A 12,525-nucleotide genomic window follows, 5' to 3' on the forward strand; every position below is an offset into this window, starting at 1 on the left:
GCTCTGTTTGGCAGGTGCATTAATTTCTGCTGACTGGACAACAGCCACCAAGACCTACTAGCCCAGTTATCAAATCTATGTTATCCAAATATAATCAAGACCATTATAATCAATAGAACAAATTGTGTTATGTTGTTTTGGGTTATTGTATAGCAGGAATATTGACAGTGAACTCTGGGAACACAGAATCCCATAAAGTAAGATAAAGTCGCTCCACTAAGTACTACTGAAGAACAATAAGACCCTAAAGCAATATCCAAGGGGTTAAGTTAGGAAAAGACATATTTATAGAGTTGAGTACACAATGTTCTCTTCAGAGGAATACAATGTTCTTGTGACGTTTTTTTAATATCATTTTTTTTAAGTGGAGAGGAAACTTTTAAAGTGAAATACAGTGTCACATCTTCTATATGTATATGAAAACGGAGAGTTAAAAGAACATAAGAAACTAACTTTTTCATGTTTTCATATAAGCATGTAATGAAAGTACCACAACCAAACAGAGATATAAATAAATTATTCTTATAAGTAGCTGAACTAGCTCATGTTATCTTAGTTCAAATCAAGTTAGCTGATAACAAGTTTTAGTTTAAAAAAAAAAAAAAAAAAAATCTAAGTAAAAGATATAGCTTACACATTTGAATACAGGAATACTACATACGAAATATACATAACTATTTTTTTTTTTTAATTGCTAAGTATTAACGTTGCCCAATTCTAGCCCTTTTTTGCATGTATTCTAGGTTGTTTAGATAACAATTAACTGTATTCACGCTTTCTCTTTTCAGCATTGCCCCTCATCTTGCACTGTGTACCATATTCTCATTTTGGAGCAATATGATATAAATGCCACATAGAATATCATATTATCTGTCAGGCATAATACACATTGTAACGTTAAACCTAAAGAATATGTTATTGTTATTCCCTCTCTGCATCAGGCGAGGGGGTAAAAACTGAATGTCGGAAAACTTCAGTCAGATTGGGTTTCCAATTAAGTAAAAGTAACTTTAAACAAAACTGTTGTTGCCAAGAACTTCCTGTGGTACTTTCCCTAACCCCTGTGGGATCCGGTGACCCCTGTTTCAGGACCACTGTTGAAACCATAACCTGTGTGTGTTTGAGTGCATGTTGCCTTTTCTATTTTAGGCTTGACTGGAGATGCAACTGTGCTCGCCATCTGTTTCATGTTCTGTTCAAGCTCAATTTTTTTTTTTTAAAGCAGAATCAAAGCTGTTTTCTATTTGTATTTTAGACAACATTAAAGTTTCTTTAAAAGTAGTCTGTTTAAGAAATGCTAAAAAATGGAATTCTGATCCTTTGAGAAACAAAGTAAGTAAAATTATAACAGAATCTGTACCTGAAGCATAGGGTAAAATAAAGTATTTATTGGACCACTCAATGGGCATGACTAATCATTATTTACTTTTGCACATGAAAGAGGCTGTGCTTTAACATGATATTGTGAATTTGGATCCTATAATGACTCAGACAAATATTCATTTCATTATTAATTCCTTTATTCAATAAATGGACATATGAAAAAACACATTATTATTATTCTGAGATAGTAAGATAGATAGATGGATAGATAGATAGATAGATAGATAGATAGATAGATAGATAGATGTGTGAAACAGATTGGTGTCACATGACATTTGATACTGTACCTTCAGTTTCATTGCTTTGCTCAGCAGTAGTGTTTTTACGACAGGAGGAGTAGACTTACGGTGGCCTCCTCTGACGTCACAGATATTGCTCAGCAGAAGAGAGACGCTACACGAAACTTGTGGCTGCAGATGTGTAGCCTGGGATTATCCGACAAAACACAGACTGGTAAATCAGTATTTGACCTTAACCGTAATACGAGCATGCAGATGTGGATTTACTGAGCGTATATGTGTATATAATCCATCATAATATCATACATTGGACCTCTGTCGTAACGCTCTATGCGCGTCCATGCTTTTCAGACGCCCACTTACATAATTAACGATAGCGTTATAGGCTGTTTGGTTGTTTATCGATACGGTTAAATAGCTTCATTAATATGATCTGATCGATTTTGGGGCATGATAGTAGTAAAGCACTCACATTGACATTGTAAACGCGAATGTCAGTGACACATTTACATAGAAAGGTTAGCATCAAATACACCAAACTTCCCTTTTAAGGTGATGGTCTCTGTAATGATGTTTTAATATATCCTAATGATTGTCATATTCCTAGATGGAAAACACAGACCGTCATGAAAGAGATTGACACTGTGGGGGGTGAGAAAGATGGAAAGTGGTAAGTCAAAAATTTTGGAATTATAAAAAATAAAAAATAATTTTTACTTAAAATTTATTTCAGTATAAATTATTGACTTTATGAGTTCTTTAATAGTGTCTGAAGGAAATAGCAGCTATACATATTAGGGATGCACAACATAGGATTTTTTTGCCAATATGCCGATATTTTTTCAACTCTTTTTGCCGATGTCTGATTTCGATACCGATATATTATACACGTGTTTTTCCACCTCATTGCAGAGAACAATGTGTTAAAATGTACACATTCACTGGGCATATAAGAAAACTATTACCTAGGTTATGTACAAAATGCCATATTTATTTGTATGTAACATTTTCTTTCAAGTAAAACTGTAATATTCATCAAGCTTTGTTAGGGAATCATCGAGCATTTAGGCATAATTAAAACGTTGTTTAAAATGACATATCTGTCGATGCCGGTATATCATTTTCAAGCCATAATCAGCAGATACCAATAACGTGCCGATAATATCGTGCATCCCTAATACGTATGAATTACATGATTTTATGTAGGTTATTATAGTGTATAAATTCTCTGAATAAGATAGCGATTTCTTTCTTATTTATCAAAAAATCATTTTGTGGTTGGCACACCTTGACACCTAAATGTAACTGTTGAGTGAGAACCAATGGGAACTCAGTCATGCATTGTTTCTGCAGGCTACAATAAAGGCTGTGACTGCAGGTGTAATTCAGTAAGACAAATAATGACTCAATGGCACTCTTGTCTGTTCCCTAATGGGTTGTCAGTGAAGAAAATGAAGAGGAGGTGCCAATGAGGCGTAGTTTCTCGGTAGAAGACCTCCTCGATGAGGTGGAGAAGATCTGTTACGATGCCTCCGGGACGTCAAAGGTCAGAAACAAACTCACCCTATTAAATCTTCAGGGACATACCTCTGCAAATGTGCAGATTGAAAAAAAGCTTTTAGAGATCATTGAGAGTTTTAGATGTTTATTGTAATCTACTTCATCTATTTGACTTGCAGCATAAGAATAAACAAATTAGTAGAAAAAGCTAAGTAATAATGTCATCTATTAAACATGTACATAAAATATGTATTAGATGAATAAATAATGAGTGGAAACTGTTTTATCTGTAGCGGCAGAAACGTACATTTGGTCTGACATTTAAAAAATGTAGGTGAAATTGTTAAGCAGAGCAACTGACAGTTACATTCATGTTATATGTTAATACTAGCATGGCCACCAGGGCCTCCTGTCACACTGATCATTGAGTCTCAGGCTGATCAGGGCTGATTTTTTTGGCTGTCATTTAAGGTAGAGATGGTGGTGAGGCTGTGGAAGGACGGCTTCACTGTAAATGACCAGGAATTTCGCAGCTACTCCATACCGGAGAATCAAGACTTCCTGGATGCCATCAAAAGGGGGTGAGTGAAGCTGTCACGAGACAAAGATGAATCATAATATCTTCAGCTTGGTATCGTTGATTATTAAAATAATCTTCTGAACAATTACTACAATAAGTATAGATATTTCTAGCTCTCTTCTAATTGTCCTTTTGGCCTCAAACAACCTCATCTCTTCCTCTTACAATGCCAAGCAGTTAAAGATGGAGGACAGTGCTAGTGTGACACTCAGATATTGCAACACACATTCTCCAGGCGATCAAAGGCAACTGACAAAGCAATGTTATTATTATTACTGTGTTTTTTTATTGTGGTATTATATTTCATCACTAGATGTTTTTGTTGACTTGAAAATGTGACTTGTGTCCCTGAAATGTGCTGTTACCGTGTCAGTGATTTATTCATTCTATTTCTGAAGTTAATATAAGAATGTAATAAAGACACGTTAATTATAGCGTATCCATGTCATAGAAGAGATGTGTATATGACGCAGGTCCAGTTAATTTGAAACTTCTTGACTCTGATATAAGACTGCTGTCACAGGTTTAGGTCCACAACTAACTATTATTTTTATTTTAAAATAGGGAAACCACAATATCCTGGAGCAAACGTTGACAACTTGACATACTCCAACATTATGTTTTATCTAACAGATTCTGCATAAACCCTGAAAATAAAATTGAGATAAAGAAAAGTTTGCAAGCTGACAAAATAATTGTTTTGGCATTTTTTGAGAAATAATCGATGAAGTTAATCTTAACTGGCCTCTCTGAATTTCCCCTCTCAGTTATCCAGCATGGATACATTACACAGCAACTCACAGGACCACAGAGTGATGTTGACATGATTTACTGAAATAGAAATACAATGCTCAAAAACTGCAGTATGATAAGTGACCAGCAGGGGTCACTATAAACAGTGATAATAATTAGTTATGAAAATAGTTGATTCTAAATGTTATTTCTTTTTTGAAATATTTATTTATTTTACAAAATTACAATACAATTTCAATATAAAAGATATATCGAACTGGAAATATACCCTCATATATACAAATGTCTGTGGAATAAAAAGGCTGTTTCTAAACATATTATTTATACATAAACTTAAACTTGATTGTATTACTATTGACTTATTGATTAATTGACCAATCCCTCCAGCTCTGCACAGGTTGATACCATATTGAAACAAAAGCCCTTTTTACACTGTGGTTCTGCCTCAGTGCCATAACAAAGCTCCACCGTCATGCAGCCTTTGCCATTTTACATTGGACCAAGCAACATGTGTGTTTTTACATAGCCTTCCGGCATTGCGGAAGCAAAACGTGCGCAAGGTGCAAACAAACACCGCTTGCTTCACATACATACACTGACACAAAGGCTCAGAGGCAGAACGACTTCGCCCAACCATTCAACCTTGCATAGATCCGTTTACATAGAAGACGAAATGTAAGAGAGGCTTAATAATCCCACCTTGAACTGGCAGTGTATAAGAGGCTAAAATGACTGCGGTGTAGTTTCCTAGAAGTTAGTAAATCTTTAGAATTATAGAACATATTAAACATGTATAATTAATCAAATTGAGTTTCAGGGCATCTGTTTAGCTTAGTGGTTGAATCGGCAGCCCCCGCACAGAGTCTATAGTCCTCGATGCGGCGGCCCGGATTCGACTCCCACCCTCTGCCCATTGCCACATGTCTTCCCCCTGTTTCCAACACTGTCCTCAATATAAATAGAGGCATAAAGGCCCAAAAATAATCTTTAAAAAATTGAGTTTCTATATAATCTCTCAATGCTTAGTATTTTCTCTTTTTCTACATTAGAATAGTAAAAAAAAAATCCTACCCTCAACCAACTTCCAAAGCTGGAATCTGTATGAAATCAGCCCAGTAAGGAGAACGGTCGCAAAGCCAAGTCTGATGTAGTTACACATCGTTTGTTAGTCTACAAAACAATGGGCCTCATTCACTAATATCTGCGCAGAAATGTTCTTACTCTCCGCAATAAATAAGTACTTGCGCAAAATCACCGTCAGATTTATGACACGTGCGTACCGGCCAATTTTGTTCTCACCACCGTGCGTATGTTAGTAAATCAGAACCATTCTAAATTGACAGGCGTGTGTCCGCGATCTGCAATCAGCATACTGCCACGCCTCTATTTCTCTATATAAGGACATCTGTTTGGTGCCGCATGAAGAGAGCGGTGTTACGGAGAAGCTGAAAGAACGTGAAAGATGGCCTCAAAAGGAAAAAAGAAAAATTTCACATCAGCAGAAAGAAACAATTGTAACAAAAGTGTTACATTTCAATATGAACATTTTCATATTATCTACTCTATTGTAAACTCAAGAAACTAATTCAACTGCTATAACTGATGTTTTAATTATATGACAAATTATGAAGATGACACGGCATTTACGTTCATTCATTCAATTATTGTTGTCTATTAAAGCCTTTTTTTTTTCAATAAATGAAGTTTTAATATAGTATGCATTTAGTTAAAAGGGTGTGTGTTAACATTTCCTAGGACATTTCTTTCATCATTTGTGCGTACGCATGGTCTGAGGGAGTTCTACATTTGTTCGCAGAGTACGAAGAAATTTAGGTAAGAACAAATTGATGAATCCCAGATTTGTGCGTCAAACGTGTGTACGCACAGTTCAAGCACAGATTTGTGCGTACGCACTGTTCGTAAATGAGACCCAATGATTTTCTGGTGGAAAACGAATGACTCTATACGTAACACAAATGTAACATAATGTCTATCGTTTGTTCGATCATACAGTCAAAATCAATCAGACCCTAAGGGGAAATGCTCTCCGTCCTACAGACCACAACCAGGCGACATAAGAGGGATCACGCACAATACTCATTTGTGCTCACTTGTCACATTGATTGATGCGACTATAGACTCTGAGCCTGATCTTTAATTTGTCTCAGGGAGCTCCCGGCAGAGTTGGAGAGCAGAGCGGAGGAGGAGGAGCTGGAGATCAGTGTGGAGGATCTGACGGAGGAGAATTATGTTCCTAGGAAGAAGGCCTTTCACCCCTTCAGCGGCCGAGGATACCGCCTCGGCAGGTAAGAAACTGTTGTTGCTGTTCTTTTTCTTTTTTTTCTTTTTTATATGCATTTAAAACTGTATTAATTGTCATAAATAACAATGTACTAGTTGAATTAGCATTATTGTTTCCAGGTAGTATCTGTCTCTGCTTCCAAGGCAATTTACCTCTTCATGCCACTAGGTGTCCTTCTAAATCAAGATATTAGAAAACTCAGTAGAAAATGTGACCAAGCAGACAGTCAGCCAGACCAGCTGCAGCCTCGAAATGTTCATACACATCACTTTATGAATACTAAATTGTCTAGAGTCCAAAATAGTTTGTATACATTGTATAGCAGTAATCAGTAAGAAACATACACTTTGCATATGCTGTGTTTATGCTAATCGTATTATGTATTCTCGTCCATTCCCAGTGTTGCACCCAGAGTTGTGGCCAGGTCACCATCTGTGCACGAGGATGGAGAATCTCCTCCTATTCCCATGGTAACACTAGACCACGCCCTTCCTGTTACCTCCCTGCAGATCTGGTTGGCCGACGGCAGGAGACTGGTGCAGAGGTTTAACCTATCGCATCGGTGTGTATCCCAGTGTCAAGGCCTAAACACATCATCGAGAAATGACTAAAGACAGCCTGACTAGTCTATGTGTGAAATATCTTGACACTCTCTGTCCCTGCTGTGCTGCCTGTAAATCCTATAATCTCAAGCATCGCAGCAAAGAAAGTAGTTCAAGGGATGACGAAAAGATTTTTGTTTGTACTAGCTTGGGAGCTGCTGGGGGGGGGTTTGTTTGAGGATTACGTAATGCTTTGTTCTAGTCTGCTGGGGTCTGAAGGCATGGTGCATGTTATATCCTCTTGCCACAGTGCATGGGGCTGCAGAAAACATAATCTGAGATGTAGCAATGGAGTGGATCTATAAAATCCCCAGAGAGGGGTTGCATAACTGGGATGCAGCATTTATATAACAGAGTTTGTGGAAAGGATAGAGAGGGATGAACCCCTCTAACCCTCAGCTAGTGTGTGAGGAGCAGGGCAGCCATAGGATCGCTTGTATGTGCTGGCTGGTGATTAATAATAGATTATGTTACTAGTGTAGTGCTCCAGAGAGAAATCATGTGCTACGAGAGACAGAGTGTATTTGGATGGGCCGGGCTTTGCGACTGAAATAGTTCTTACTCTCTCTTTTCTTCATTATGTTTCTTTTAACCTTCTGTCCTTTCCGTGTCCGATTCTCTTCCAGCATCACTGATGTCCAAGATTTCGTAGCACGCTCTCAGAGGAGCTGCCCACCTTTCATCCTGACGACATCTCTTCCTTTCCGGGAGCTCAACGACAAAGATTTAAGTTTAGAAGAAGCAGATTTGGCCAACGCCGTCATTGTCCAGAGACCCCTGAACACACAGGCTCCGTTTGGACACTCCTGACTAAAAGGGCCCGTAACCCACACATCACACCATGTATACCCTCACTGTCACCTCACCATGACCCTGATTGCAGTCTAAAGGCCGCTTATAACTTAATAATCCTTTGTTTGTTCTGCAGTTTGTGCTGCATTTCATGATTGTTAATTCCCTCTTAAGTGTATTAATCTCTGTGTGAGATCCTCTACAGTCTAATGGAGATGTAATCACTTTGACATCTCTAGTGTCGCAGGTGTTGCGACGACAGCACTGTTGTCAGTGCTTACTTTGTCTTCTTCCTCTGGAGGACGGTATTTACCTGCCAACACATTTCCCTAAACCCCCAAACTCCTGAAACAAACTGTCAAGGAAAACCAATTCTGTCGCGTGTGCAGATGGTTAACCATGTGTGTCCATCTGTCAGTATACTGCATGTAACCCTCCCTAACACACATACACAACCACCAGCACCACCACCCAACAATATAAAGTCTTCCCAAACTGTGATTCTGCACTATTTAAAGTTTAAAAAAAGGAGTTTCTATGACTAAGTTTACAATATTGGTAGTGAAAACATGTTTTCTTTGCACGTTTTTATGATTTTAAAAGAGGAAAGATTATTGCTTGTTATTTATGTTGGCCTACCTCTGTAGGTAGATCAGTTTTGTTGCCATTTTTTCATTTTTTTTGTGAACTTTTGCCTTAATCCAGAATGTATTCTTTTATTTAACTGCCACCATTCAAGACAGATCACATGCAAGGTACAATAAAAAATCTGCCTCAAAGTTCTGCATGTTGAAATGATTTCTCCTCATATATTTTAAAGAAATAATCTCAAAGATTTTCATGTAAATAAATAAGTCCCTATCTATCACCGAATGAGGTAACACATGGTGATTGAGCCTATGGCCCACTGATAAAAGCCTTTGCATTTGCAGTATATAGTATTATTATGGACTGGGTGTCTGAGGCCGACATTCATGGAAAAAATCACAAGCGGCGCCCAGTTGGTGACGCGTTTTCCATTACCTAGCAGTGGTTGGTCTGCCAGCAAGTCTCTGCAAGTGTTGCGAGTAAACAGTAATCTACTATGGCTGAACAAACAAAGAAAAGATCGATGACTACAGATACAAAGAGACCGTCAGCGGGGAAATCAAGAGTTACAACCGGAGCCAACCGTGGACGTCTGGTTAAATTGGAAAGTGTACTCTTACCGCATTTACCGTTTATCGCCATTAGGCGCCGCCAAAGAGAACGAAACTGAAATCTTCGAGATTAGATCTTTAAGATTATATAAAACGCTTAATCAATGGCGAAATAGAAATTTATATTCATATTGCCAAGGTGTGACAGAAATATTGTATAATTAAGGAATCCATCAGCGCCAAGTGATTCTGATTACCATGGTGATTGTCGCTTCACACACAGCAAGCAGCATCTTATTTCACGTCATAATGCAACATCTGTGCTGTCAACTGAGATTTATTTGGGATTAAGATTAACAAAGAGGAGGGGCTACTCTTGTCAGAGAAGCTAGAAATGGAGCAATGGTGCCTTCACAATGTCACCAATGAAAACAGGGTTGAAGTTAAGTTGAATGCTTGCTGTCTCTTTTAGCTTCTTGAATGAGGCATCGGGGTTACTTGGGATATGTAAGGACACGCATGCTTTTACATGACCGTGTGTTTGCTTCTCCATCTCCGAGCTTTCTGCCGGGCCTCAGGAAGGAGGCGAACACCATTATCCATCTTCAATATTTAAAGCAAAGGGAGGGAGGGGCGGACAGAACAGCAGAAGGGATGTATTTTCTCAGGGCTGAGGAAGAGGAGATGACAGCCTCAGGGTGGTCAAGGTCAGGGGAAGAAAGTCAGCAGCAGAAATGTCTTGGATTTAAAGAGCATCTCTGAAGAATTACCTTTCTATGAAGCCATGTTGTACATTTCATGGATTTTTTACATGAACGTGCTAGCTGTGTGCATCACTTGGTTGGCAGCCAGAGGGGGTCTGGCTAAAGAGTAAAAGAGGGCACATTTCCTTTGTGCTACATATTTAATAAGGCTAAGCATGCAGGGAATTACTTTCCCTTTAACTCCCACATTTCCTTTCAGAATGACCCTTTTACTCGAGCAGCAGCCGACCTTTCATTTTGCACATTCCTCTTCACGCATTATCGGAAACATACCCGTTCTAATGCAGGTCATATGCTTGACTTTTCAGCAGTGGTGCCTTTTTCATTGTCAATAATGTGGTTTTGGTAGAGGGGTTTGCATGCTTGGAATTTATGGAGAGGTCTGGGTTCATCAGCTCAGGTCTCCATGACATGTTTGTTGTCATGCTCTGAGGACAGGCTTACTGTGGACAGTAAACATATTCTCTCATGGATGAAAGGACTTAGTGGGGAAAAAGGTCAGGCAGTAAATAAATCAAAGTCAAGGGCCTATAAAGTAACATCACCAGTATATTTACAACTGCGACTCACTCCCCAACTGACAAAAATATCTAAAAAAGGTGTAGTTTACTTTCAGATTCAAGCCTACATAGAACTATTTATATGTATTTACAAGTTAATTGTTATTTCATTGAGCTATGACCGAAATTTAGCAAAACTAGTCATCTTTAAAGATCAGTTAGACCAACTTACCCTGCAAAACATTAACATTTTAAGGATTAATTATAAATGTTCAGTTAAAGGGCACTTTAACAAGCAGTTCTATCTCCTGGTCATGAGAGGATATTACTCTGGTTTCAACAGTAAGATTTTTAACAGATAGCCTGCATGCTTTTAAAAAGATGTAGATATTTCAAGGCAGGGCTGTTGTAAGGCCTGGTCACATCACAGAGTGACACTATGGGTGCTTTTTAATCAAAAGTACCAGGAACTTTTAGTTCCAGGAACTTCTCTTTAAGGAACTAAATGGTTCCTGTGGCCCATTGTTGTCTGCGTTTCTACAGCGCCCTAAAGTCCTGGGAAGATTATGCAAATCAGGCCAATGATGTAAGGAGAAGCAATGAAAGTAACTGCACTACACCGCCAGTCCAGTAGGTGGCGGTAAGAAGAAGATGAAGGCCATACAACAAAGATGACGCCATAAAACGCGACAAACAGGCCGGTGTCATAATTGGTACGACACTACAGTTAGCCTGTTTGCATGGAGGAGATTCAACTTATGCTGTTTTTGATCGTGCGTTATTGCATTGACAACAGTTGATTGATAACGATGATAACAGTGAGCTTTTTCTGAACATGGCAGGTGAAATAAAATGCTGCAAGTACTTGACCAATCAGAAACGATCAGCACTGCAGGCCCCACCCTGAAAGATCCTGGACCTTTGGAAAGTACTACCCTTTTCAGGGGGGGGAATTAATTACCCCAGAGCTAAATTTAGACCCTGCTTCCTTCTATCTAAAGGTTCCTATTTCCTGGGGAAAGTTCCTGTGGTCGAAAAGCACCTTTTGAAATAAATCTGCAAATATTTGGCTTTAGAGGCCTGGTGATGTAGGAACAACTATCACGGCTAGTTGCGAAATTACTGTGTAGCTTGCAGGCTAACCTCTAACATGTTAGATAGCAAGGACATACAAACATAAGTCAGTCATAATACCTTTCAAGGTTCTGTAGGATACTATAAACAGCAACATTTAATCCTCTTTGGCACAAATGCCGGTCATAGGGATGTACATCATTTCATTAGATAACGATTTAATTCAAGGTGAAAATAAGCTAGCTGAGGGGGCAGCTAACAAACTGTTTACCTAAGAGAATGCAAACCATCCCTCTTTTTTGAGCAGTTTTTTTACTTCATTAGAGTAGTTAATAGTTCAAAACAGCTCATAAGCTACAAAACGTCCTACATTTTGGCCTCTCCTGTTCCCTCAAAGATCAGCACTGTCAAACAGCTTCCTATGTTAGTGTTGCTATTATGCTATTTCAGTTTAAAATTGTTGTGTGATAAGGGTTTAATCAGAGACGTTATCCAGTTGAATTATGGGAAATGTAGGATCCGATATTTTTGGATCTCAGCCCCTTCTGGGAACTAAAAGTTTGGATATGTCGATCTCTGTCGCTTTAGTGTTAAAAACGTGTCTCTTGTGACTCCCTCAGTGAATAAAAGTGAGATTATTAATCCCCGGAGTACCCCTTCAAGTACTACACGCACACATAATAAGATACCTTGTGTTGGAATGTTAAATGTTACATAAAAACGTATTTCATGTCCCATCAATGCCCCATCAAGTATAACCATGGTGTTACTATAAGTATGATAGGTTGATGATGCAGTGTGGGAAATATGCAGTTAGATGCTTGAGCACTTCCTTGTTAAATTCTTTCCACACATAGTTTACACACCTTTCCGGCTCCCTGATTCATTTAAACGCAC

The 12,525-nt window shown here is 38.5% G+C and overlaps 1 protein-coding gene across 1 annotated transcript; it reads left to right on the forward strand.

Annotated features, from left to right (window-relative positions):
• Positions 1–1,760: 1,760 nt before the first annotated feature.
• ubxn2a (UBX domain protein 2A) lies at positions 1,761–8,930 on the forward strand. Its single transcript, XM_069657235.1, has 7 exons — positions 1,761–1,836; positions 2,230–2,292; positions 3,066–3,168; positions 3,594–3,703; positions 6,624–6,761; positions 7,158–7,319; positions 7,986–8,930. Exons 2-7 carry the CDS (start codon positions 2,249–2,251, stop codon positions 8,167–8,169), a joined length of 741 nt encoding a protein of 246 aa, XP_069513336.1. The 5' UTR covers positions 1,761–1,836; positions 2,230–2,248; the 3' UTR covers positions 8,170–8,930.
• The last annotated feature ends 3,595 nt before the right edge of the window (positions 8,931–12,525 follow it).

Source organism: Semicossyphus pulcher, unplaced genomic scaffold (assembly GCF_022749685.1).
Source record: "Semicossyphus pulcher isolate SPU_LCO1_2020_fin unplaced genomic scaffold, fSemPul1.0.p SCAF_11, whole genome shotgun sequence".
Lineage (NCBI taxonomy): Eukaryota > Metazoa > Chordata > Actinopteri > Labriformes > Labridae > Semicossyphus > Semicossyphus pulcher.

What these genes read in the sequence shown, in the direction of transcription:
- ubxn2a (XM_069657235.1), top strand. Translation starts at nt 2,249, where the DNA reads ATGAAAGAGATTGACACTGTGGGGGGTGAGAAAGATGGAAAGTG. An exon ending in CTGGATGCCATCAAAAGGGG is followed by an intron (nt 3,704 to 6,623) that starts GTGAGTGAAGCT and finishes AATTTGTCTCAG; the next exon opens with GGAGCTCCCGGCAGAGTTGG. An exon ending in AGGTTTAACCTATCGCATCG is followed by an intron (nt 7,320 to 7,985) that starts GTGTGTATCCCA and finishes ATTCTCTTCCAG; the next exon opens with CATCACTGATGTCCAAGATT.